The sequence below is a fragment of the Mirounga angustirostris genome, unplaced genomic scaffold (genome assembly GCF_029215605.1).
Source record: "Mirounga angustirostris isolate CCGP_5_RB_7025 unplaced genomic scaffold, mMirAng1.0.hap1 SCAF_14, whole genome shotgun sequence".
Taxonomy (NCBI): domain Eukaryota; kingdom Metazoa; phylum Chordata; class Mammalia; order Carnivora; family Phocidae; genus Mirounga; species Mirounga angustirostris.
In genome coordinates, this window is record NW_026991722.1 from 36,591,649 (window position 1) to 36,618,551 (window position 26,903).

The 26,903-nt window shown below is 38.5% G+C and overlaps 1 protein-coding gene across 4 annotated transcripts in view; it reads right to left on the reverse strand.

Moving 5' to 3' along the window:
* Positions 1–26,903, reverse strand: part of GALNT1 (polypeptide N-acetylgalactosaminyltransferase 1) — a 125,907-nt gene that overhangs the window by 27,885 nt on the left and 71,119 nt on the right. For all 4 annotated transcript variants that reach the window (XM_064577748.1, XM_064577747.1, XM_054510325.2 and 1 more), the window contains 2 exons: positions 26,443–26,617; positions 3,175–3,341 (listed from right to left, as the gene is read on the reverse strand). In XM_064577748.1, the coding sequence (XP_064433818.1) occupies positions 3,175–3,341; positions 26,443–26,617 (342 nt within the window). The remainder of the gene's footprint in view (positions 1–3,174; positions 3,342–26,442; positions 26,618–26,903) is intronic.

The following is a 26,903-nucleotide window of genomic DNA, read 5'->3' on the forward strand; positions in this document are numbered from 1 at the left end:
CCTATAAATGGATCCCTAGGCATCTCTCCATCAGGGAATGTGAGGCTGCCAGAGAGTGTGTCGGGGAAAATTTCACTGCTTACAGCAATATCTGAGAAATCTTAGCCAGAAGTCTAAAGAGCAGTCGAAAGAACAAGTAATTTAGAGTCTAAAAAATCTGACTCCTAATCCCTACTAAATAAGAATCTCTGCTTCCTTTTGTGACAAAGATGAGAAAAACAACAGTCATCTCAGATTAGGACCACTGAATCAGTTCTAAGTCTTAAGATAACCTTCTGAGATGACAATTACATAACTTCTGACACGAAGTAGGGATTCATCCAGACTGTCTTCACTTTAGACCCTGTTAACAATGAAGTTATGAGACGTGACGTACGTAGAAGTTAAGAGGTCAAGCGCTAGGTTTACGCTAAGCCTCATCAGTAAAACAGGGATAATTATAGCACCTACTTCATACGTAATTAATGGAGCTGCTGACAACTCAGCAGTCAACTGGGAAATCGGGTAGCCTGAGGCCATAAGCAAACCAGACATGCTAATGCGACCGAATTAGAAGTCTGCACAGACAAGAAGTAAAGGCAAGAATTAACTGACTGGTAGATTACTCTTTCATTCACTCATTAAATTCTGAACTGTTTATGCAGTAAGTGCTGTGGGCACTGAAGAAAGAGTGGTGACCACACAGCCCTGATGGAGTGTACAGTCTAGCAGGGGAGATGGTCATTAAACAGACAGAGAAATAGCTAAAACTCTGATAAGAGCCATGGAGTGTAGTGTTCCAAAACACGTTCAGAGGGACATGACCTGGTCTCAGGAGTTCAAGGAAGGCCTCTCTAAATATATCTTGATTCTGAGTAAACATGTGAGGTGAACTGTGGGGATGGGGTGGGCAGGGGATGGTTTGGGATGTGAGGAGAGATGCAGGCAGAGGCCGGGTTATACAGGCCTCCGAGGAACAGGGTTAGACAGAAGTGCCAAGATCAGAGTGGCGTGTTTAAAAGCTCCCGGTGCATGCAGCGTGGGAAACAGAGGGGGAGGGGGAGGAGACCAGGGCAGGGAGACCAGACCAGTAGTCTGTTTCAGTAGCCTTGGTGAGAAGTGAGGGTGCCTTGCTTGTGTCTCATGAGTAAGAAAGGCAAACTTAAAGAGTTACATAAAAACAGAGCTTGCTCTGGGTTCTGGGGCCCAAGAGTGACCACCCAAACAAGAGAGCCAAAGAAAATTACACTAGAGAATTCTCAGTCTGGTTAGAAGGACTACAGTTATAACCACAACAACACAATACCTAGTGGTTCCCAACTATCTGAAATCGTGAACCACACACCTGAGGCTCTCCAGGCAGGAAGATGAAGGAGAACCAGACTCCTGACTGGGGGCTCTGGGGTAGGACTCCAGGGCCCTGCTTAGTGACCAAGAGCCGCAAGTGGAGCCGTGAAATAGACCTCTGCCCATGTTTCTCTTATAGATTTGTACAGGCAAGGTGATTAAGAAGGGCCCACATGAGGAAGGGAAAATATAATTGGTATATGTGACTTTGTCACGTTAGAGCTGTGGGCACATGTGTCTTTGATTAGGTCATGTCCTACAAAAACGTGCTCTTACACACAGTCCTCCCAGGCACACAACAGAATATCAGAGAACACAGGAGGAAATGGAAAAATAATTCATTTCATCTGAGCAAAGACAGCTCTCCTTAAGTAATATTTAATTTAGCAAATATCAACATATAAGTAGAACAAACACTAGTCACTTGCAGACTCAATGTTTGTATATATTTCTAATTATGAACTTAAGCTAATTTTCTTAGAGAGGGATTAATTAACTCCTAGCAAACAATTATCCACATGAGGGTTTACACTTCTATTGTCAACAATAACTCTGTTTTAAGTGCGCTATTCTTAACTTCTAACAGCTCACTCATTTTGACATTAATTACATTATATACTATTATTTAAATGCTTTGTGTGTTTATAAAATGGTCATCTTAATCACATTAAGGAGGTGAGCTATATTATTTTTTGTTTGTACTTCTACAATCTGGCACAGTGGTGAGACTTAAACTGTTATTAATGTGAAATTACTTCCCATAATTAAGACACAAAGTGATTAACTGTGATTAAATTTACTACTTAGTATAGTCATGGAAGGAGAAGGTAAAATACTTAAACCATCTTAGTAAATGCAGGGAGAGATTAGGCAAGAAAGCTGAAGTAGCAAAAGAGCTTGAAATGATGGTCAGGAAGTCTAAGGCTGGTCAAGGAAGGAAGGAAGAGTCATTTTCTGTAGTTCTTCCAAATTTCTCTCATGGGAGCACAGGAATATTGGGGGAACGACACCAATGATCCTCACCAGCGCTGTGAAAAAAAAAAGCCTGCAAAATGCTAGGTATGTCTGAGTTTAACAGGTTTCTCTACAGATGGGACTTGACAGAGCCTTTTCTCCATTACCCCGTGGTGTAAAATCTCCATGAAGGATTCAAAATAAATAATGTTAGCTCAAGGTACTTTTAATTAATATAACTTTCCCAAAAGAGTGTTTCATGAGATAGTCTGAGAGATTCTAAGCTTGTGAAAAATTCTGAGATTCCCAGAAGAGTAAGAGTCATTGTAGAAATTTATTATGAGGTTGGAGTCATATTACCTACCACTCTCTCCTAAGTTCCTTCCTCATCCCTTTACGTAACTAGCTACAGATCATTCCTGAACCTAGGAATGGAGAAAATGGGAAAACCTAAGAAGAATCTGGAGAAGGAAGGCTTGCCCAGCTAAGGCTCCATTTTCCTGTTGGAGGTACTTAGCACTGCACATGGACTCAGTTTCTCCATCCCGGCTCTGAAGAGGATCCAGTCTCTCTCCATTAGCTTACGGCTGCAGCTTCCCACAAAATCATGTGGGTTTTTTTCACTGTTCTGCATAAATGTTTATATTATATAGCACTATTTCTTTTTAAAACAAGATTAAGCGGTGACACAAATGCTAATTAAGGTAATGTTTTAAGTTGCCCAAGGGCGTAAATTTTTTGTATATGTGAATGAGTCCAAATGCCACCAATGTTTTCAGGATACGCTGGAAGTCTGTATAAAATCACTGGGTCAAAAGTAATGCCGACGCTCCACAGCTGCCAGCGGTAAGGGCCGCCGCCCAGGGCCGGCAGTGAGCGAGGCGTACAGCTCACCTCTTTCGCTGGCGTCATCTACCAGGACAATTTCTTGTAGCACGTGTCTTGGTGAGCGGCTAACGACGCTGTGGACGGTCCGCAGAAGTGTGCTCCAAGCCTCGTTGTGGAAAACAATCACCACACTTGTTGTAGGGAGACTATCTGGATACACCTTTGTCTTACACCTGGAGACAAAGCAAATGCCTTTATCAGAAGTGGCTGTTAGCACAGCAAAGTCGAGCATCTGGAGTGGAAGGGGCAAGAGAACAACAGAAACAGGTGGCTCTACTGGTGGAACTCTTGGTAACCGTTCATTCACTGAAGTTTTGGTTAATGTTGCAGGTGTAATAAACAGTACCTATTTAAAGTTGTACGTTTAGATTTAGACATGTTTACATTTAAATTATCTTCAAGATGTCAACTGTATTCTTAAAAGTAGGCACCTCGGGTGCCTGGGTGGCTCAGTTGGTTGAGCGACTGCCTTCGGCTCAGGTCATGATCCTGGAGTCCCGGGATCGAGTCCCGCATCGGGCTCCCTGCTCGGCGGGGAGTCTGCTTCTCCCTCTGACCCTCCTCCCTCTCATGCTCTCTGTCTCTCATTCTCTCTCTCTCAAATAAATAAATAAAATCTTAAAAAAAATAAAAGTAGGGCGCCTGGGTGGCTCAGTTGGTTAAGCGACTGCCTTCGGCTCAGGTCATGATCCTGGAGTCCCTGGATCGAGTCCCGCGTCAGGCTCCCTGCTCGGCGGGGAGTCTGCTTCTCCCTCTGACCCTCCCCGCTCTCATGTGCTCTCTCTCTCTCTCATTCTCTCTGTCTCAAATAAATAAATAAAATCTTTTAAAAATAAATAAATAATAAAATAAAAAAATAAAATAAAATAAAATAAAATAAAATAAAATTAGGCACCTCTTCCTGATCAATGTTTTCTGTTGATTCACTTTAATGGACAATGTACTAAGGCTACATCATCAATCTGAAACTGAATGTGTTTCAAGAATCCAATTGGACAAAAACAATCAGAACCACTAAAAGTCTATGCAGTTTAATTATCTAAACAAAAAAAATACCTTCCACAAAAGAAGAGAACTAATATTTACTGAGTATCCATTTTGTATTAGGCACAGAAGCTTCCTAATAATTCTGTGAGGTACCTGGAGCCACATTTCACAGAGAAGCTGAGGACAGACACATGAGGGAGTGGCAGAGCCTGGCTGGGGACTCCACAGTCCATGCTCTGTTGAACAAACGCTTGATGCTGCTTCCTCCAGTAAAATACCAACATGCATCTTGTGTAGTAAAAACACCTGAAATGCAACCATCAAAAAGACCAAACACACCCAAAATATATGCACATAAAATCAATGTATTAGTTGTATGTTTCCAGCGCTTTGTTAGGCAACATGTATATATATATATATACACACACACACACATACACACATACCTACATCATAGTTTCTTTTCTGTTCGAATATTTATGGACATTAGGATACTTTCCAGTCTAGGCTACTATAAACAGTGCTGTGAAAACCACTCATGTATACGTCTTTTGGTGACTACATGTATGCATTTTTGTATTATTGGGCAATAGGGTATATACAGGCTCAGCTTTAGTAGATACCAAGAAATGGTTTTCCAAAGAGGATGTAGTAATTTCCACTCTCACCTGCATTGTGTCATAGTTTCAGTTGTTCCACATGCCTACCAACAGCGTCATTTTTTTGAAGGGGGTAATAAGTTCTCTGAGTTCTAACAAATGCATACCTTCATAAAACCACCACCACTTTCAGGAAACAGAACCATTCCACCTCCAAAGAACCCCTTTTGTTATCCTTTTATAGTCTCACCCTCCCCTACATGTAACCCCAGCAACCAATATCTGTTCTCCATTACTATAGTTTTGTCTTTTCACAAATATCCTATAAATGAAATTATATAGCATGTAATCTTGGAGACTGGTTTCTTTCACTCAGCATGTCTTTGAGATTCATTGATGTCCTATGTATCAAAAGTGTTATTTTTTATGAAGAGTAAATCAGAAATCCATTCTGATCTATCAGTGTTTTTCATTCACCAGCTGTTTCCAGTTTGGGGCTATTATGAAGAGAGTTGCTATACACATTCAGGTACTGATTTTTATGTGAACATGTTTTCATTTCTTTAAGGTAAATATCCAGGGATGGGCTGCTGGGTTACATGGTAAGTATAAGTTTGTAAGTGTAATTTTTAAGCTGCCAAATTGTTTTTCAGAGACTATCATTTTGCATACCTACCAGAAATATATGAGAGTTCCAAATGCCCCGGATCTTCATCAGCACTTGATACTATATTTTTTTGCAGCCATTTAAAGAGGCATAGAGTGGTACCTCGTTGTGGTTTTAACTGGCATTTCCTCAATGGCTAATGTCTTTTCATGTGCTCATTTGCCATCCATATAGTATCTTGGGTGTCAAGTCATTTGACAACATTTTATTGTTTTTGTTCTTCTTAATTGGGTTATATTTGAGAGTTCTTCATATATATATATATATATATATATATTAAAGATTTTATTTTTATTTATTTGACAGGGAGAGACACAGCGAGAGAGGGAACACAAGCAGGGGGAGTGGAAGAGGGAGAAGCAGGCTTCCCACGGAGCAGGGAGCCTGACGCAGAGCTCGATCTCAGGACCCTGGGATCATGACCTGAGCTGAAGGCAGACGCTTAATGACTGAACCACCCAGGCGCCCCCTTCATATATTTTTGATACAAGTCGTTTTTTGGAGGTATGGTTTGCAAATATTTTCTTCCAGCCTGTAACTCATCATTTCATTCTCTTAATAGTGTTTCTATCAGAGTGAAAGTTTTAAAATTTGAAGTTCAACTCACCAATTTTTTATTTTATGAAATGATGCTTTTGGTGTCATGTCTAAATACTGTCTGCCTAAAACCAGTCCTGAATATTTTCCCTAGAGTTGTAAACTTTTAGAGTTTAGATTTATGATCCAATTTGAGTTAATTTTCAAAAAATACCCGAGAGTAAGGTTGAGATTCATATTTTTGCATATGGATGTCTAATTGTACCAACACCATTTGTTGAAAAGATAATCTTTACTGAATGGCTTTTACGCTTTGTCAAAAACCAAGCAGCCATATCCACGTGGGTCTATTTCTGAACTCTCTCTTCTGTTCCACTGGTCTATGTGTCCGTCTCTGCCAACAGCACACTGTCTTGAGTACTGTTATTTCGTCTAACTTTATTCTTCTGGTAAAAAATTACTTTTGCTATTTCCTTTGCCTTTCCAAATATATTTTTAAATCTCTTACTGAGATTTTGAATGGAACTGCATTAAATCTATACACCTACTGGGGGAGAACGGGCCTCTTCTAGGCTGATGTTCCAACACAGCTAGAGAGTGGAGGCTCTAGTTCTCTCAGTCCGCTGTACACTGCTTGTGCCCGTGTCTGTGCTCTAGGCTGAGCAGCAGTGTGAGCTGCCTGCCCGGCACCACTCCCAGGGCTGTGCTGCCGTGGCAATACTGCGAGGGATGGGGTAGCAGAGAAGGGGAAAAAGAAGAGACAGAAATGGGGGGCGGGGGGCGTTTCCTCCACTAACCCTTAAGAGAGCCCATTCTCATCCCTCAGAACAGAAAGAGTGGGTTTCCCTCGGAGGCTCTCCTGCTCCCGGTACATACTTCTGAGTTCTAGACTGCCTTCAAGTACAATGTTGAATACAAGCGGTGAGCAGACATCTTTTCCTTGCTTCTGACCTTAGGGGAAAGCTTTGGTCTTGTCCTATTAAGCATGATACGCTACTAAAAGCATAATACAAACTAATACATTTGACTTCATCAAAATTAAAAATGTTTGCGCTTCAAAAGGTACCACTAAGTAAATGAAAAGACAAGCCACAAACTGAGAGAAAATATTTAGAAATTATTTATCTGATAAAGGATCTGTATCTAGAACATATATTTAACTCTTATAACTCTGCAATAGGAAGACAATCTGATAAAACATGGGCAAAAAATCCAGAGAAACTTCATTGAAAATATAAGAATGGCCCAATAACTACATGAAAACATCCCCAATATCATTAGTCATAGGTAATGCAAATTAAGATCACAATGAGATACTACTTCACATGCAGTAGAATGGCTCTAAGAATAAAGACAGGCACAAAGAAACGTTGGTGAGGTTGTGGAGAAACTGGACCGCTCGTACATTTCGCTGGTGGGAATGTTCATAGTGCAGCCACTTTGGGAAAAGGTTTGGCAATTTCTTGGTTAAAAACAAAGTTACCGTAAGACCTAGCAATTAAGAATCTACAAGAAAAATGAAAACATAAAGAATAAACAACAGTGCAAAGCTTGTTTTAAAAAGCTCTTCTCTCCCCTCTCTACCATTACTCTCCCTTCCTATAAAGGAAACCATATGCAATTCTTTGACCTCTTTCTCTTAATATTTACCTCCATAATTCTAAATATTACATACTAACTTACTGTAGAATAAGGATTTCCCTCCTATCCCCATTCTAATACATACACTTGCCACTCCCTCAGTCTCCCAATGTAGTTATATTAGAAATGTGGTTCATTGTTATTTAATGTTTGTATAAGGACTACGTAAAAATGCTATTTATAGATGATTTGTATATTGTGAATACTTTTCCTTTTCTGCACATTGCCTTCCACTTTACCCTAGGTTATTTTTGCCCCTTTTCTTCATTTTCTATGTATTTGTCACTAATTCAAACCCAAACTCTCTACAGTTCGTTTAAATAGTCTCTTAAGATGTTCAGAAGCACGGGCTATAATATGAATGAAATCTTCTTAAAGCAATACCTCCTGAAGTTTTCTGTGTGGGTTGCCTCTGTGCCCGCACCACTGGGGTCCAGGGCTCTCCCTCTGCCATCCCCAGGGGGATTCTATTAGCTGTCCTGCACATTGAATCTCCTGTCTTTCAGATCCCGGGCCTTTCTCTTCCCTGGTTTACTCCTTTGTTTGGCAGAGAGCACAGACTGAGAAAGGATGAAGGGAGATGGGCAGGTTTTTGAAACTATACCATCACTACCACAGCGGACTGATGCTTTTAGTGGAGTGAGTTATATACTGGAGTGGAGCTGGAGTTGACTGAAAAATCCCTGGTTTTTACACAATGAGTGAAAACACAAGTAGTTTCATCTGTGTCTCCATGTACAGCAGTAATTAAAAGATGGCCTACATAACAAGCACTCTTGTTATAAGTGAGTGAAAGAATTACTGAATTAACTCTAATGCATGAAATTCACGATGTGGACTGAGTTAGTCTGAGTGCCGGAGTGATTCAGCAGTGTTTTGGGAAATAGATTATTAAATTTGCTTAGGATAGTGATCATCTCAGCAAGACCAGGCTTACCAGAGAATCAATCCACACAAACACCTAACAATTCAGGAATGTAGAACAACAGAAGTCCCGTGATAATTACTATTTATATTATTTTGCAACTGTTAAAGTCTCGTACCTATTTTAGCCCTCTTAGGGCCTAAAATAGCATTAAGAGTTTTTACGCATTACCTCACTTTATCCTCACAACAACCGAAAGACAGAGGCGCGGCTCTCCCAGTTTTACAGATAAGGAAACTGAGGCTGTGGGAAAGGAAGCAGCTTTTTGCTAAGTCAAGGTGAGTATGCATATATAAGCCAATTCTCTTCTCTAGGTTCCTTTCAGCTATGATTTTTAAAGTATTTGTCATCCACTAAAGTTAGCCTGGTAGTGACCACTTACCAACGACAAGTCAATATTTCTTAAGACGGCTGGCCACCTGTCTAGCAACGTCTGGCAATGTTACATAATTTCTCTTCTGTGTACTGTCATTCAGATAAGATCGATGAAGATCCACCATACAAGTGATGGCAGAGCACAGTGATTAAGATTACACGTTTTGTCAATGATAGATTTCACTTGGATCACTTAACTGCACTTTGCACAAATCATTTAAAGTCTGAGTTTCCCCATCTGTCAACGGGGCATACTACTACTTTACTCAACTGCTTAAAAATGATAGTGTGTGTAGTGCCTGGTACATACTAAGCACTAATTGGTATTATTGTTACTTTTTAAACATCTGAGACTAATTATATAGGATAGAATTGCCACATTAGATGACTTGGAATTTGCCTCAAAGCTCCTTCCCTAAGATCACACATTACAAAAGTTATTCTTTGTTTTTTATTCTTCTTGACACTTGAACAGTGTTATTCTTTCCCCCAGTTTCCTGCAGGAAATGTGTCCTTGGAGATCCTAGAAGACAGTAAAGGTTCCTGGCAGGCACAGGATGGTCTGGACACCGCCAGCTATACTACCAGTTAAGCCCATGACTTAGATCAAGCAGGGCTTTTCTGGATTCAGAAAAGGGAGTAAAAAAGCTGCACTCTAGGGGCTGTCCACACTACTTATTCTTTCACCTCTGTGAAATGGTCTGAAAAGTACCTGCTGGCCAGCTTTGTCTATCTTATTGCAGAGATAGTTAAATATACATCTGATGTTTCTCATTGCACATTTCATTGTAAATACACTTCAGAAGCCAGACAGTGATTAGTAAAATAGAGTGGCGATGGAAAAGCATGCTTGTAGTTGGCTTTTCATGAGACTTGCACTGGGACCTAGAGCTTACTTCCTGAACACAGGTCTTCTCTATATCCTAGGTGCCAGGAAGTATTCGAAGCACTACAAATCCTCACAACAGCCCTTGTTATTTATCTTACTGTAGAGATAAGGATCCTGAAGTATAGAAAGGTCACTACCTCTTCCAAAGCCACAAAGCCAGTAAATGGCAGAGTGAGACCTGGACTTTCCATTATCGAGATATTAATGAGAAATTCATTATATATAATTCAAAAAGGGACAAAGGGGAAAAAATATAGATTGAGAACCTCTAGTCTATGCATATGAGTAATTCCAGAAGAACAGGCTGAGGGAATGGTAACACAGCAATATTTGAGATTATAGCCAGAAATGTCCTAGAATTGAAGAATATGAATGCCCTGATCAAAAGTACACTATGTGCACTGAACATGTAGATAAAGATAAGTCCACATGTTGACAATTACAATATACTCAGGTCTTACTACTAAAGAATAAAATGTGCAGCTTCCAAACCAAGAGACAGAAAAACATGAATACTAAAAATTTTATCAAATGAAACTGTATCAATTAGCAAAGCAGGAAAGGAGGAAAAAATAAAAAGGTTGGTAAACAAAACAAGATTAGGTTGAACTTTATGAAACTCATTTTCACAGGTCAAAAATGGTTGAATATCAATTTCATATGGTTCAACCTAAAAGAAGTCCAAATTTAATAATAGTCACAATAAATGTAGATGCATCAAACTCACCTATTAAAAACTGATTAGAGTGAAATGAAAATATAAATCCAGCCATTTAGTAGAGATACACATAAAATAAAATCATACAGATGGCAGAAAGAAATAGAAAAAAATAACAGATACACCAGGAAAATGTTAAACATACTAAAAGTAGTATAGCGATGTTAAAACCAGGGTAAAAAAATTAATACAGATACAGTGAATACTGGGTTTAAAAACAAGAATATACTATCAATTACTGTAGATACATCCAATGATGCAGCCTTGAAAAATAAAAGAATGAATTGAGAAACTGTCAAGTCCATAATCATGAGAGGTTTTTTTTAAAATACAAATTAATCAGAATCTAATACAGCATGTACTTTGAAACAGAAAAAAATCCAGAAGTAACAGGCAACCAAACAGTTATTTTCAACTGCAGAGGAAACATTTTTTAAGAACTGAACACTTTCTAGGTCAAGAAGCAGGTTTCAACACATTTGAAATAGATCACGTTCATATACAGGTCATGTTCTCTGACCATGATGAAATTAATCTAGAAATCACTAATAAAAATGAGTAAATCAAAAGGCAAAAAGAAATGTACCTAGAAATATTTAATGTATTTCTAGGTCATCCTGAGTTAAGCAGAAATCAAATGGAAATTACCAACTACTTCGGAATAAATAAGGATGAAAATACATAAAACAACAGGCTGCACTGAAGTGTTCATAGAGTCTTTAATGACTATTAGAAAACAAAAATATTTTTAAATAATAGGTTAAGCATTTAACTAAAGAAGGGAGAGAACAGATTAAACACAAAACAGAAGAAGAGATAATTACAGAGAAAATAAACTTAAAAAAACAGATACAAGAAAAACTACTTCTTTTTTGAAAATTAAAAACTGCAAATCACTAGGCAAGATTATTTAAATAAAGAAAAAGGGGAAAAGCAATAAAAATATGAGAAATGAGAATAACTACATAATTATATACATGAAAATGTTCTAAAACTATAATACATTATATACATGAAAATGTATATAATACATTATATACATGAAAATGTTGTAAAACTATAAGATAATGCTGTGAACACCCAGGCCTTCCAGTTATTGTGAATTACCCAAATCTGAATTGCTATTGGGCTAACTAAACCTCCTGACCTGTGTGAAAATTATGGAGAGAAACCTCATGAAAACGGTCAGGAGGCGAGGAGGGGAGGCCAGGAAGGGAGAGCCATACCACCCAACTTCAGTTACAAGAATGTCAATTACAGACCCCAACAGAAGAAGGGTCAACAGGAAAGAATCACTAACTACAGGTCCCAACAGGAAAAGATGTACATGCATCTTCTACAAGAAACTGAGTACCTGCCTGCACCTCAGCGAATGAGAAACCATCATCACCCTGAACTCTTGCTTTTCTCTAATAAGCTTTCATTCAAAACAGCTTCTCCGGGGGCACCTGGGTGGCTCAGTCTCTCGGTGGAGAGTCTGCTTGAGATTCTCTCTCCTCTCTCTCGCTCTCTCTCCTTCAAAACAAACAAACAAACCCTCTTCCCAATTTCTTCCTCCATAAAAGAAGTCTTCCCCTTTGATTATTGGATTTGCTATGGTTTTGCGTAGTTTGTCCTGAATTGCAATTCTCTGCTATTCTCAAATAAATCCATTTTGCAAGTAAAGTAACTGGCTGTTTTATTTTTTCAGGTTAACACCTGCAAACCTTTCCACTTTGCAGCCGGGAATTCATGGTTTTGTCACCAGTAAAATCAGCTGTATTCATAATCCCTTTTCTGAATATTCCCTTCATCTTCTAGCACTAATTAAAATATTGCCAAGAAGACCACGTTGTAAGTAGTCTCTTTTTTCTAAAGTTTATTTGAGAGAGAGCAAATGAGGGGGAGGGGCAGAGGGACAGGGAGAGAATCTCAAGCAGACTCCTTGCTGAGGGTGGAGCCCAACACAGGGCCTGATCTCACAACCCAAGGGATCATGACCTGAGCCAAAATCAAGAGTCGGACAGTGCTTAACTGACTGAGCTATCCAGGCAGCCTCTGGGTAGTCTTCTTTCAAGAGGAGGCTGCTTTTCTTCCCTGTCTCATGTACCACTGAATCTGGAGGGGGTGGTAGATACCTTCCTTGTTCCTTACTGCTGATTTAAGACCGTTGCTTCTCCCTCCTCCTTAAGAAGCCCCAAGTCTTTTAAAGAATGTGCCAGTCCATCCTTGTCACTGTCATCTATCGCCTCCCCTATCAGTTCCATCACAGTCTTGTCATCAGATTTTCGGTCATTTTAGCATCTATGTAGTCCATTTTTCAATACCCTGGCCTCTCAGATCTTTGCTCTGCCCTCCTCCAATGAAACTGTCCTCCACCACATCTCACCTATGTACTTTCATTCCATATCCCTAGACCACGCCATTACCGATCACCTCCATTTTAAGCATCACAATCTCTGGTCACCATCCCCCGACCCCCATCCTTGCTCTTCCAACTCAATTACTCCAATAATCCCAGATCTTTAGCTTCCTTCACGGGGGTCTTCACTCCAGACCCTCCGTCTTCTTACTTTCTGTTGCCCTCTTCATGTTATCCAGGTCATCTACTCTGCTTAGATCCATGGCTGTTTATCATTATTGCCACCCTGGAGCTCCCTATTCTTTTATCTCACTTGCTGGAATAGCCCAATCCTAGCTAAATCCAACTTTCTGCTGACTTTGCATCTCATTTGAGCTGCTGAATATATGGCTAAAGAAAACATGCGAGCATGCTGAATGGCCTCATCTTCAATTTATAACCACAAATCTCAAGCAGGCTCTCAGTGCTGTGCAGTTTTCTCAACGTGCTTGTTTCACATGTCCACAGATTTCCAATACCTTCCCCACCCTCCTCACTCACAGGTGGCAATTTCACCGAAAACACAGAAGCTGTCAGAGGATTTCCGTACTCCCATGAACACATTTACCATCCGGTAGGCATGTGTGATCGTGAACATTGTGCCTTTTTCCCACGACACAAGGCCCGAATTATCCCTGCTCCTGTCTGAAGCCAACTACATTCCTTCTCACGTACTCAAGTTAAATGCTCTTGCTGTAATACTCCCCTCTCAAAGTTACCCTCAGTGGGATCATTCTCATAAACATGTAGACTGCAGTATATACCATCTTTGAAAAAAGAAAAGATAATGTCTCCCTTAATTGCACAATCTCCCCAGCTAACGCCTCCACTTCCCTTTCTCCGATGACACCTCAAAAGCACTGCTACACCTGCTGCCCCTCCCACTTTGTCTCCCCCACTCTTTTCTCGAGTTGATTTTATATGAAGTAAAGCAGAGTGCACAAAACATAAATTTAGAGCTGAATGAGTTATCACACAGCAAATGCCCATGTAACCATGACTCAGGGGAAGAGAGAAAACGTGACCAGCACCTCACAAGTCCCCCTTGCTCCCATTACCTTTTCCTTTCTCCCCAGTGGGGATCAATCACTGTCCTAACCCTTAACATCACTGTTTTGGGGTGCCGGTTTCTGGCCTTCCTAGAGATAGCCTAATTCTGTGTATGTTCTTCTGTGACTCTAGCTTGGTATAAATGGTGAGATTCATTCATATTGCGGCTTTTGTTCATTTCCACTGCTGTAAAGTATTCAATCGTATGAATCTACCACATTCCACTGCTGATACACACTTAAGATTACTTTCAGTTTGGAGCCAATACAAAAGTACTACCATTAACATTTTTGTCCTTGTCTCCTGATATGTATGTGCATGCATCTGTTAGATACATCTACATGTGGATCTTCTGGGTCATGAAGTATGTTAGTGTTCATTTTACTAGATACTGACATGTTTTTCAATGTGGGTGTAACAATTTACACTGCTACCAACACTAGTCACTATGAAGAGTATGAAGTGGTATTTCATGAGTTTTGTGTTTTATTGATTACTAATAAGGTTGAGCATCTTGCCCTATGTTTACTGGTCATTTGGATTATCTCTTCAAGTCTTTCATCCGTTTTCCTTTTCCTTTTTGATGTGTAGGAGTTATTTATATATTCTGGATCTGAGCATTTTGCTGGTTATAGGTATCATAAATTTCTTCTGTGACTTGCCTTTTCAATGTATTTTTTCACTTTTTTTTTTAATGAACAGGAAGTCTTTAATGCAGTCCCATTTATCAAACTTTCCCTGCATTTTTGAGTATTTCTATGTCCTGTTTAAGAAATCGTCCCCTCGGGCACCTGGGTGGCTCAGATGGTTAAGCGTCTGCCTTCGGCTCGGGTCGTGATCCCAGAGTCCTGGGATCAAGTCCCGCATCGGGCTCCCTGCTCCTTGGGAGCCTGCTTCTCCCTCTGCCTCTCTCTGTCTCTCATGTATGTATGTATGTATGTATGTATGTATGTATAAATAAATAAATAAATAATCTTAAAAAAAAAAAAAAAGAAATCGTCCCCTCTCTCAGGATAATAAATTCTATGTGATCTCCCAGGAGCTTTATAGCTTTGCCTTCATATTTATATCAGTAATACACATGAAAATGATTTTCTATATTGTGTGAGAAAAAGTTAGTTTCAGTTTTGTCCTTAAATTATTATCAGCATGACCCAGTATTGTTTACTTTTTTTTTTTTTTTAGATTTTATTTATTTGACAGACAGTGAGAGAGGGAACACAAGCAGGGGGAATGGGAGAGGGAGAAGCAGGCTTCCCACCGAGCAAGGAGCCTGGTGCGGGGCTCCATCCCAGAACCCCAGGACCATGACCCGAGCCAAAGGAAGATGCTTAACGAATGAGCCACCCAGGCGCCCCTACTTTTTTCTTTAGAAGAACATCCTTCTACTACTATGCAGTTCCATCTTTGTCCTAAACTAAGTGTTTAAGTAGAATGGGACTAGTTATAGACTCCCTATTTTGTTTCACCAATCTGTTTATCCTTGCAAAAATACCACACTATCTTAATTACTATACTTTCTTGATAAATTTTGATAACTATTACAAATCCTCCAACCTTACTTATTCTTCTACAAAAATGTCTGGCTATTCTGGGTCTTTGCACTTCCAGTTACATTAAGAACCAATCTGTCAATTTATACACACACACACACACACACACAAATGTGACTGGAAATTCACTTTGAATCTATAAATCAATTTGGAGAAAACCAACATTTTATAATATTGAACTGTCCACCCATAAAGATGGGCATTTTTCCATTACTTAGATCTTTAATTTCTCTCAATAACATTTTAGAATTTTTTTGAAGAGAGTTTCTGATATTTGATATTTTCTGATTGTACTGTATGTGGTATTTTAAAAAAATTTACTGCCCACCTTTTGTTAGAAAACTGACATAGAAATACAATTGATTTTCATTTTAAGTATCAACCTTAAAACAATCAATACTTTTTGATTCTAATCTTTTATCTGTACTTCTCTTGAATTTTCATCTATATATAATCACGTCAAGTGCAAATAGTAAGTTTTAATTCCTTTCCAGTACTTATAACTATTATTTTTTTTGCTTGCCCTCCTTACTCTGGCTAAAACCTCCAGCACAACAGTGAACAGAAGTGATAATGGGCATCTGTGTCATGTTCCAGATTTCAAAAGGAACATTTTCAAAATTACTGTTAAACCTGAGAGGCTTTGTTTCATTTGGTTTTGGTAGATACATTTTATCAGATTAAGGAGGTTCCCTTTCATTTGTAGTTTGTTAGAATTTCTGTCATAACCAATGACAAATTTTTATCAAGTCCCCTTTCTGTATCTACTGAAATAACAGAGCTTATCTCCTTTATTCCTGTTAATGTGGTGACATTAAATGATTTTAAAATATTAAATCAACCTAGTGTGCTAGCATAAACCAATTTGGTTTTAATATATTATTAACATTACATATTGCTGGATTCAGCTGACATTTTATTTAGAATCCTATGTTTATCAGTGAAACTGGCCTGTAATATTGCTTTGTCATGTCATTGTCAGATTTTCATCTCAAGATCATCCTGATCTTATGAAACAAGTTTGATATGTTCTTTTTCTAGTTATCTAAAAAAGTTTGTGTAAGTTGGCATTATTTCTTGGCGCGCCTGGGTGGCTCAGTCGTTAAGCGTCTGCCTTCGGCTCAGGTCATGATCTCAGGGTCCTGGGATCGAGCCCCGCATCGGGCTCCCTGCTCGGCGGGAAGCCTGCTTCTCCCTCTCCCACTCCCCCTGCTTGTGTTCCCTCTCTCGCTGTGTCTCTCTCTGTCAAATAAATAAAATCTTAAAAAAAAAAGGGTTGGCATTATTTCTTCCCTAAAAATCTGATGTAATTCATTGGCAAGGCCACCAACACCTGGAAGTTTATGATTGTGTCCATATGTAAAAATTTTAAATCATTTATATCATTAATTTATTTAGTAGTTACAGTACTTTCTACTATCTGTTTTTCTTGTGTCGGTTTCACTAAATTGTATTTTTCCAGGAATTAATCATTTCATTTAAAATTTTAAGTTATTGGGATAATGTTTATATTATCTACTTATAATTTTTTAAATGTCTGTATGATGTATGGTAATGTCCTCTTCTTCATTCATGATAGTTGTTACTTAGGAAAGGGTTTTTGATTTTGTTTTTCTTGTCAACTAACTAACTTTTGGCTTTGTTGACTCTATACTCTTTGTATTCTCTTATATTAATTTCTGCTCTTTATAGTATACTTTCTTCTGGGGTCAGCATCTATAGTAATGTTACCTTTTTCTATCTTACATGGATTATTTGTCACTCCTTTTATTTTCTTGAGTGGTCAATTTTATTAGTTTTTTCAAAGAACCAACTTCTGGCTTTGCTGTTCCTCTACTGTATATTTATTAAGTTTCTACTCTTCCATTTGTTTTAATTTGCTGTCCTTTTTCTAATTTCTTATGATAATTCATAAAATTATCTTTTAAAAAAATTATATGCATTTAAACTATTTTCATCTAGGCATGGAATTAGTTGTACCTCACAAGTTCTGATATGCAATATTTGCACTGTTAACTAGGATAAAATATTTTTTTTCTTAAAGCACTTAATGCTTTTTGCCTTGAAGTTTACTTTATTTACCAGACAGTAATATCGGTCAGGTATGTTGTTTTGTTCTATTCTTTACCCTAAGTATTCCTATTCCCTCTTTTTTTTATGTTTGCCTCATAATAATATATAGTTGTCATTTTTTCTTACTCAATCTAACAATCTTTGTCTTTTAAGCAAAACCTTTAATAGATTTAATGATATACTTGAGTTTCAACCTAGCATCTTACACAGATAGAAATATTTGCCCTTTTTTCTTTCTTTCCTTATATATATATATATATATAAAAGTGGATTCTATACCCAATGTGGGGCTTGACTGAACTCATGACTGAGTCACATGCTCTACCAACTGAGCCAGCCAGGTGCCTCTGAATTTATATTTTTTTAATTTCTACTTTCTCCACTCTACTAACATTTATCTTCTGGTGGTAACCTTAAAAATTGTAACACACAACCTTGATTTATTAAAGTCTAATACTAACTGCTATCTTTACCCACGACTTGACAATAAACACCCCCCAAAAACCTTACAAATGTAAGGTTTAGCTCCATTTATTGCTACCCAAAGAAAATGCTCTGTTCTCTATTTTAATTTTATTAATATTTTGTATGTCATATTGTTTACAAAGTTGACATTAATTTATCTACATATTTACCAATTCCATTGTTCTTCCTTCATTTCTGTACCTGATCATTTCAGTGGGATCATTTTCTTTCTGCTTAAGAGAACACCCTTTAGTGTTTTTTAGGGTGGGTAATGAATTGTCTCAGTTTTGTTTCTCTTAAAGGTTTTTTTTTTTTCCTAAAGATTTTATTTATTTATTTGACAGAGAGAGACACAGCGACAGAGGGAACACAAGCAGAGGGAGTGGGGGAGGGAGAAGCAGGCTTCCCGCGGAGCAGGGAGCCCGATGCGGGGCTCGATCCCAGGACCCTGGGATCATGACCTGAGCCGAAGGCAGACGCTTAACGACTGAGCCACCCAGGCGCCCCTCTCTTAAAGGTTTTTATTTTTGAAAGATACTGTGCTGGGTATAAAATTTTAGGCTTATTTAAAGTTATCTCAGACTTTAAAAGACACCATGTTGTTATCTTTTGGCTTCCTTGTTTTTTCTGTTGAGAAGTCCGCTGAGAAGTCAGCTGTCAGAATTACTGTTGCACCCTTGAAGGTAATCTTTATCTTTCCCCTCCATCCCTTTGCTTATTTTTACAATTCTTTTCTCTAGCTCTGGCTTCCAACAGTTTTATTACGATATGCCCAAGTATGATGTGGCAGGTATCCTGCTGAAGGTTCATCAAACTTACTGATTCTGTGCCTTAATGTTTTTAACATTAGTTTTAGAAAATTCTTGGCTATTATACTTTCAAATATTGCTACTGCTCAATTCTCTTTCTTAACTATAATTTGTTAACAATCCTAGATCTCTTTATCTCCTGTATCTCTTACTATCTGTTATTTTCCATCCTCCATGCTTCATTCTGGATATTTACTTCTGATCTATAATTCAGCTCACTAATTTTCTCTTTAGCTATGTCTAGTCTGCTGCTAAGCCTATCCATTAGGTCTTTACTTTTTATTACTGTACTTTTCCAGTTCTAGAATTTCTACTTGGTTATTTTCTAACAGATTCTAGTTCTCTGCTGAAATTCTCAATCTTGTTTTTAAATCTCCTTGAACACATTAATATTATATACAATCATTTTATTTATTTTTTTAAAATGTTTTATTTATTTATTCATGAGAGTCAGAGAGAGAGCGGCAGAGGCAGAGGGAGAAGCAGGCTCCCCACCTAGCAGGGAGCCCCATGCGGGACTCGATCCCAGGACCCTGGGATCACGACCTGAGCCGAAGGCAGACGCTTAACCATCTGAGCCACCCAGGCACCCTACAGTCATTTTAAAGTCTATGTCTGATAACTCCATTACCTGGAGTCCTTCTGGGTCTATTTCCATTGTCTATTGTTTTGTTTTCTTTCATGTGCCTTTGTTTCCTCTGCGTATGAAATACCATTTAAAAATTTACTGGCCCCAAAACTAATGATGTAATGTATGGGGATTAACATAACAATAAAAAATAAAATAAAATAAAAATTTACTGGCCTAATAGCTTTCTTCAAAGAGGATTTACATTTGAATCTAGGGGAAGCCAGGGGCACCAGTAAATTCAATTTTCTGGATTAAGATGGTTTAAACTTGGGCTTTAGTCACCACCAGGGCTGATCTACTTCAATTTCATCATTATTTCTAGGAACCTAAAACTAAAGCATGCAGGAAGGGCTATCTGACTCTCCCCCCCACCACACACACACACACACACACACACACACACACTTGATAGGCTCTGGACTCCAGGTTTTATGCCCCAGCACCATAAGGCTATCAAAAGTAATATTTATGAACACTACATCTGAAACTAATGATGTACTATATGTTGGCTAATTGAATTTAAATTAAAAAAAATAAATTCATATGCAATGTCAAAAAAAAAAAAAAGTACTATTTAGGTATACACCTTTTGGAATGCATCAAGGTTAAAGTTCCAGGCTTGTTTCTCGAGTTTTCATCTTCTCCCACAGATGGTTCCATAATTCTTCACTGCCTTCTAAGCTCTGCCTTCTGACCTCTTTATGTTTTTAAGCAAATAATTTTTGTATCTATTTTTTACCTAACTTTCTAATTGTCCTCAACTGAAGAGTTGATCTAAATCACCAAGGCTGCCATCACAGAAACTGGAGTCTTCCTCAGTCTTTTAAATCAGAGTTTCATTCCTATCACTCCACAGAAACAATTTTATCTAAATTCCAAGAGCCTCCATACACTGAAATCCACAGGTCAATTTAGAGACTTCATCATTCATCTCAGCAGAATTTAACAGAGTTGACCACTTACTCCTTAAACATTTTCTTGACTTCCACGTACTTTCCCCCTCATACCTCATGTTTTCTTACCCTTCTGCTAGATCTTCCTCCTCTTCTCACTCTTCAAAAGATGAAATGTCAATCATCTAACCTAACCTCTTTTTCATCTCCTCCACTTGTAGGGCTATCTCAACCAACCCCATGCCTTTAAATTTACTTGTCCAAATTCATAGCTCCAGCTTCAACATCTCTCCCAACCCCAGGCTTTTATAAATATATGCTAATTGATTCATTTCCCCATATTTCTATTTTCTTCTTCTTTCTATCTTGGCAAGTATCACTGTAACTGAGATGGCAGCTCAGGCCTAAATTCTTACTCCCCCTTTTCTCTTTTACTCCATATCCAACCCATCAGCGTTCTGATAGGTTCCATCATAAAAAATGCAATCAGAATTTTAAAACTTCTTCATCCATGCTCGCCTAGTCCATGCCACTACTATCCTCTGCATGAATTCTCTGTAGCTGGAAAATGTAAATTGGTAAAACCAGTGAGGGAGCAGTTTTTTTTTTTTTTTTAATTGAGTGAAATAAAAAAGTGCCTACCTCTCAGCACAATAATCTCACTTCTACTGTCACTTTTGGCCATAACCCTTGGTAACAAATACATTTTATGTTAATCTAATACACACATCCTGAAATAATGATTAATTAAAAAATACTTTTACTACATAAAACACTCTGCTATCTTCTATTTCACTAATTAAAATGCTAAGGTTTCACTAAACTGATTTTACGATCCATTAGTGAGTAAAGGGTCCTGAACTGTAATTTGAAAAGCATTGTTCTACAGAAAAGTGTTAACATTTGTAGAAGAGAATACATGTAAAAGGATGTTTACAGAGACACTGTAACCATAAAGTATACACACATAAAGTAAAAGAAAAATAGATAAACTAGGGTGTATTCATACAAGGGACTTCTACAAAGCAGTTAAAATGAATGATCCAGAACTACGTGCACGGACATGGATAAATCTCAAAATCAATGCTTGAGCAAAAACAATTTTTAAAAAGTTGCAGAAGGATATGTGCATATGCTGTACTACCATTTAAATTAAAAATATAAAACAGCTAAGCTATATTATTATTATTATTTTTAAAGATTTTATTTATTTATTTGACAGAGAGAGACACAGCGAGAGGCGGAACACAAGCAGGGGGAGTGGGGGAGGGAGAAGCAGGCTTCCCGCCGAGCAGGGAGCCCGATGCGGGGCTCGATCCCAGGACCCCGGGACCATGACCTGAGCCGAAGGCAGACGCCTAACGACTGAGCCACCCAGGCGCCCCATAAAACAGCTAAGCTATATTATATATATATAGACATGAAGAAGTACTTTTAAAACATGAACAGTAATGATAAATGGAAAAACCAGAACAACGGTTAGAGCAAAGTGGGATGGAACTGGGGAGGAGTATACAAAGGGATTCAACTGTAGCCATAAGGTTTTATTGCTAAAAGCAAAATATAAAGAAAATATGGCAACTTAAGATTCAATAAGGCTGCTGGTTGGTACAAAGGTTTGTTATCTCCTATACTGCCGTGATCGTATAGTGGTTAGTACTCTGCGTTGTGTTATCTCCTATAGCTTCCTGAATGTTTACACCATTTTATTTTTAAAAAATAACAGTTTAAGAAAGAGAAGGCTAGTTTTTCCAAAAAAATAAAATTTCCAAGAGATCCCTAGTAAAAAATGGAAAATACATGATAAAAAATACTTTAAGACAAATATTTTGAAGCATAATTTTTATTTCTTTAAATATTTTATTTATTCGAGAGAGACAGAGAGAGCACATACAGGAGGGGTAGGGGGAGAGGGACAAGCAGACTCCCTACAGAGCATGGAGCCAGACTCGAGGGGCTCAATCCCAGGACCCTGAGATCATGACCTGAGCCAAAACCAAGAGTCAGACGCTTAACCAACTGAGCCACCCAGGCACCCCAGAACTGATTATTTTTTAAACGAAAGTTAAATTTACTTTAAAAACTAGGAAGATTAAAATGCTATTGTTATACTAAATATCTCACAAATATTTATATGTATAAAAATGGTTAAGTGTAGGGTTTTGTGTCTACATTTTTTAAATTCAGACAATGATAAAAACTTAGCAATAAAAAACTTAACAAATAAAAAATTCAAGAGAATAGCTCAAAGACAGTCTAGAATTTTTCCCTGGAAGAAGAAAAAAGATAAGAAAAGACAAAAATATGAGAGAGTAAAGAGAATCAATTCAAGTAGTCCAAAGCCTGGCTAATGGGAGTTCTAAAAAGGAAAAACAGACGGATGGGACATACAAGAGACCTGTTCAACGGGGATGCACATGACTAACCAGACTGCACACCTTTATTACCACAAGCACACAATTTAGCTGACTTGAAGGATACTGGTACAAAATGCCTTTAACCTACCAATCCACAGCAAAGAGAGGAAACAGGAATAGTGGATGATGCTGTAGTCATGCAGTCCACAAAATGCAGGCTGAGGAAAGATACAAGATACTCTGCCTGGTCCTCAGGGGAAAAAAATAGAGCGGGAACCTACAGAGACTGAGAGAGGCTTAAGAGATATGTGCACCATTTGCAATGTGTGGACCTTATTTGGATCCTGATAATAACACTACAAAAAAAGGAAAGTATTACATAACTAGGGAAATCTGAATACTAACTAGGTATTTCACGTTATTACGGAGTTACTGTTAAATAATTTTTTTAGGTATAAATGGTATCATAATCTTCCTTCCTATACGAGTCTGTATCTTTCGGAGACACATACTGAATATTTACAAATGGTACACCTTTGCCTGGAACTGGGGAATCTGCTTCTAATCGCACTTAGCTGGTTTTTCACAAAAGGCCACAAACCACAGGGACTTTAGTCAGTTGGCGAATTCCGGAGCTAATGACCCAAGTAAGAGTAAAAAAAAAAATTTAGAGGGCGCCTGGGTGGCTCAGTTGGTTGGGCGACTGCCTTCGGCTCGGGTCATGATCCTGGAGTCCCTGGATCGAGTCCCGCATCGGGCTCCCTGCTCGGCAGGGAGTCTGCTTCTCCCTCTGACCCTCCCCCCTCTCATGTGCTCTCTCTCTCTCATTCTCTCTCTCTCAAATAAATAAATAAAATCTTTAAAAAAAAAAAAAAAAAATTTAGAAACCAGTGTATTTTATAACCTAATCCTGAAAGCGACACTCCATTACTTGTACTGTGTTCTACTGGTCATACAGACCAACCCTAGTACAGTAGGAAGAAGATACATAGAGGTGTAAATACCAGGAGACAGAGACTGTTGGGGGACATAGAAAAGAGCATAAGTAAGAGACAAGACTTTTAGGAATTACTGAAGCGAGGTGAGGAACACATGAGGGTTCCGTATACTACTGTCTCTTTTTGTACACATTTGAAACTCCCCACAATCAAAGTTAAACAAACAAAAACTCTGAAAGATACCTGCACAGAGATGGAGCAAGAAGGTGTAAAAAGGCTACTCAGTGACAGTAGCGACTTGGTGCCAACTCCCTAAGTGACCCCCTCCCACAGAGACCAAACAGTTGGCAAGAAGGACTGCGTATCAGCAGCTTGTGCGAAGTAAGACTTTCATATCTAGGCAGTCCTCATCAAGCCCGAAATTCAGTACACAAGCATGTGTATCACACCATTTAAACACTGTCCAAAACATAAATGCTTAATAAATGTGTTAAGAACAGTAATGTACATAGGGGAATACTCTACCTGGAACAGTAACAATCAAGGCTCTTTTTAGCACAGACACCATTAACATTTCAACTGCAGACTTCCCTGAAGAGTGTAGCTTTCTTTAGTAATTCTTTTTTTTCTTCTTTAGTAATTCTTGTATTGTTCAGGAGAGTTAACAGCTTGGGAAAACTTAAGATTATAACGAAGCTTCTTTTGACTGGTCGCCACTTAGCCAATCTGCTGGATGAACACATTGATACTCTCCATCCCCCACAGTTTAATTTTTATATGCACAATATTAAATGGTGGCCTCTTAGGACTCATTCACAGCTGTGCCATGTACTAAACTATAACTGCTTTTGCTTTCTCTGGACAACTTTTTAAAGTTTTCCCTGGAATTATACTGTTTTCCCTGCTATGGTTTTCTATGCACTTACTAACTGCATCCCAAACTCCCATCATCTAAATTATTTCCAGAGGCATTCAGCTGTACATCATCCATCTTCTTGCAGCCTCTCCTGGCGTGCGTGTCTTGCTTGCTTCCATCTGGGTGGCTGCCTCTTGGCCTAACAACTCTCATCTAGGGCTCTCCCTTCACCATCCTCGAGGGATTCCTACCACATTTGTTTTATGCCAAATCCCCTGTCTTCCACATCCTGTGTCCATCTTTTCTCCTGAGTTTAGGTCCTCATTTGGTGGAGCATAATCTCCAGTAACTTTCCAAGAAAGGGTCTGTGGCAGTTCGATGTTATGAGACTTTGCATTTCCAAAAATGTCCTTTTTTAAACTATGCATTTGATGGCAAGTATGGACAGATACAGAATTCTAGGTTGGCAATTCTTTTCCTCTGGAATTTTGCTCCTTTGTTTCCAGGATTGCTGCTGAGTTGCACTAAGTTTTGCCCTTTTCTTTCTTCCTTTTTAAATTCCAAACACTCTTTGGTTCTCCTAGTGTATCTTTTGAATAGTATCCTATTCTTGTTTTATGGTTGTAATATGTTTTATTATTTCACTGGGATTAATTCTTTCTAAGTTTTCTTCTCCCTGAAGAGTTTTTGCTTCCTCCAACTTGCATATTTCTCTTTCGGGGACTATTCATGTTTGAGGGTTTTTTGTGATTGTCTAGTATTCCTTGGTTACATATTTGTTATAAAAATAGGGAACCAAAAAGCTGAATATTAGCTTGGAGTGATGATTACTATGAGTTTTTTTTCCCCCCACTCTGTGCCTAGTCCTACTCTGTCAAGAATGATCCTCGGGACGCCTGGGTGGCTTAGTCGGTTAAGCATCTGCCTTCGGCTCAGGTCATGATCCCAGGGTCCTGGGATTGAGTCCCGCATCGGGCTCCCTGCTCCGCGGGGAGCCTGCTTCTCCCTCTGCCTCTGTCTCTCTCTCTGTCTCTCATGAATAAATAAATAAAATCTTTAAAAAAAAAAAAAAAAAAGAATGATCCTCAATCTCTTGCCTGGAGAAACACGGCCTGGCTGTTGGCATTAACGGGAGCCACAAAGGGCAAGGTGCCTAGGGTCTCAGGAGCCAAATATGTATGTTCACTTGCTCCATGTGTTTTCTGTATAGTTCCTTTGCTTTTAATGGGGCCTGCTGTCCTCTACCCCAGATACCTTATGTTACCTTCTTCATATGGAGCAACTGGGCCTCTTACATTGGTGGTGGGAGTGTAAATTGGTATAATCATCCTGGGAAAATGTTTGGCAGCACATACTAATGCTATATGAATGTATAACCTATTCCTTTCCCCTATACATACCAAACAGAAACAAGAGCCTAAGTCCTCCAAAAGACACAAGAATGTCACAACTGCTTTATTCATAACAGTCAAAAGGTGGAAACAACCCCAAGGTCTATCAATGTGTAAATAAATTATGGAATATTCATTCACATAACACATTTATCTTGATGTGGATGATCATCAGATAGGGATATACGTATATGTAAAGATTCAATAATCTGTATGCCTATGACTGTATACATTACAGTTTTAAGTCACATACATCTTAAAAGAATCTTTTTTTAAAAAGCTGATTATAGGAATGTTTTGAGAAGTTTAATATCCCCTACTAATCTATTAAGATAAATCATTATTTTCCAAAGCCTAAAATTTATAGCCTAATGATCAGTAGTATTTTTATCAGTATTTAATTATTTAAGTGGGTAAGTAGTAACTTAATGATACAACATTCACTTAAAGAACAGTCAACACTAAAGTGTAATTTATTGGAAATTCAGAACACACTTTTCATTTAAATTCAATGCTGTCAGGATCACACTAGGTACTTACCCTTCTAACCTGACATCTGGTAAAGATCTGTTGAGTGCGATCATCTCACTCGCCATTAAATTGAACTGATTGATTTTAAACATCTCTTTCATCTTTTCTTGATCCTCTTTAGGAATGACGACTGGTTTCCCCATTTCTCCAGGACCTTCATGAGGCTTTTGTACTGGCTCTAGAACTAAGAATATGGAAGAAACTTAACATCAATAGCAATTGATAAACGTTTCTGTTTAATAACATGAGTTTAAATTGGACCCTCAACAACCAGAGCCATTTCTGAGCCCATCCTCTCCCAGTCTGTAAAACCTCCTAGGGGCTGCCCTGTGCTTTTCTTCCACATCAGTGTCCTCACTCAACACCTCCTCACCCTGCACTATTCACCTGCATCATGCACAGCCTTGGCATTCCCATCTCAAAAATCGTTACCACATTAACCTCACTAAAGCAAGACCTTCATTGTGGTA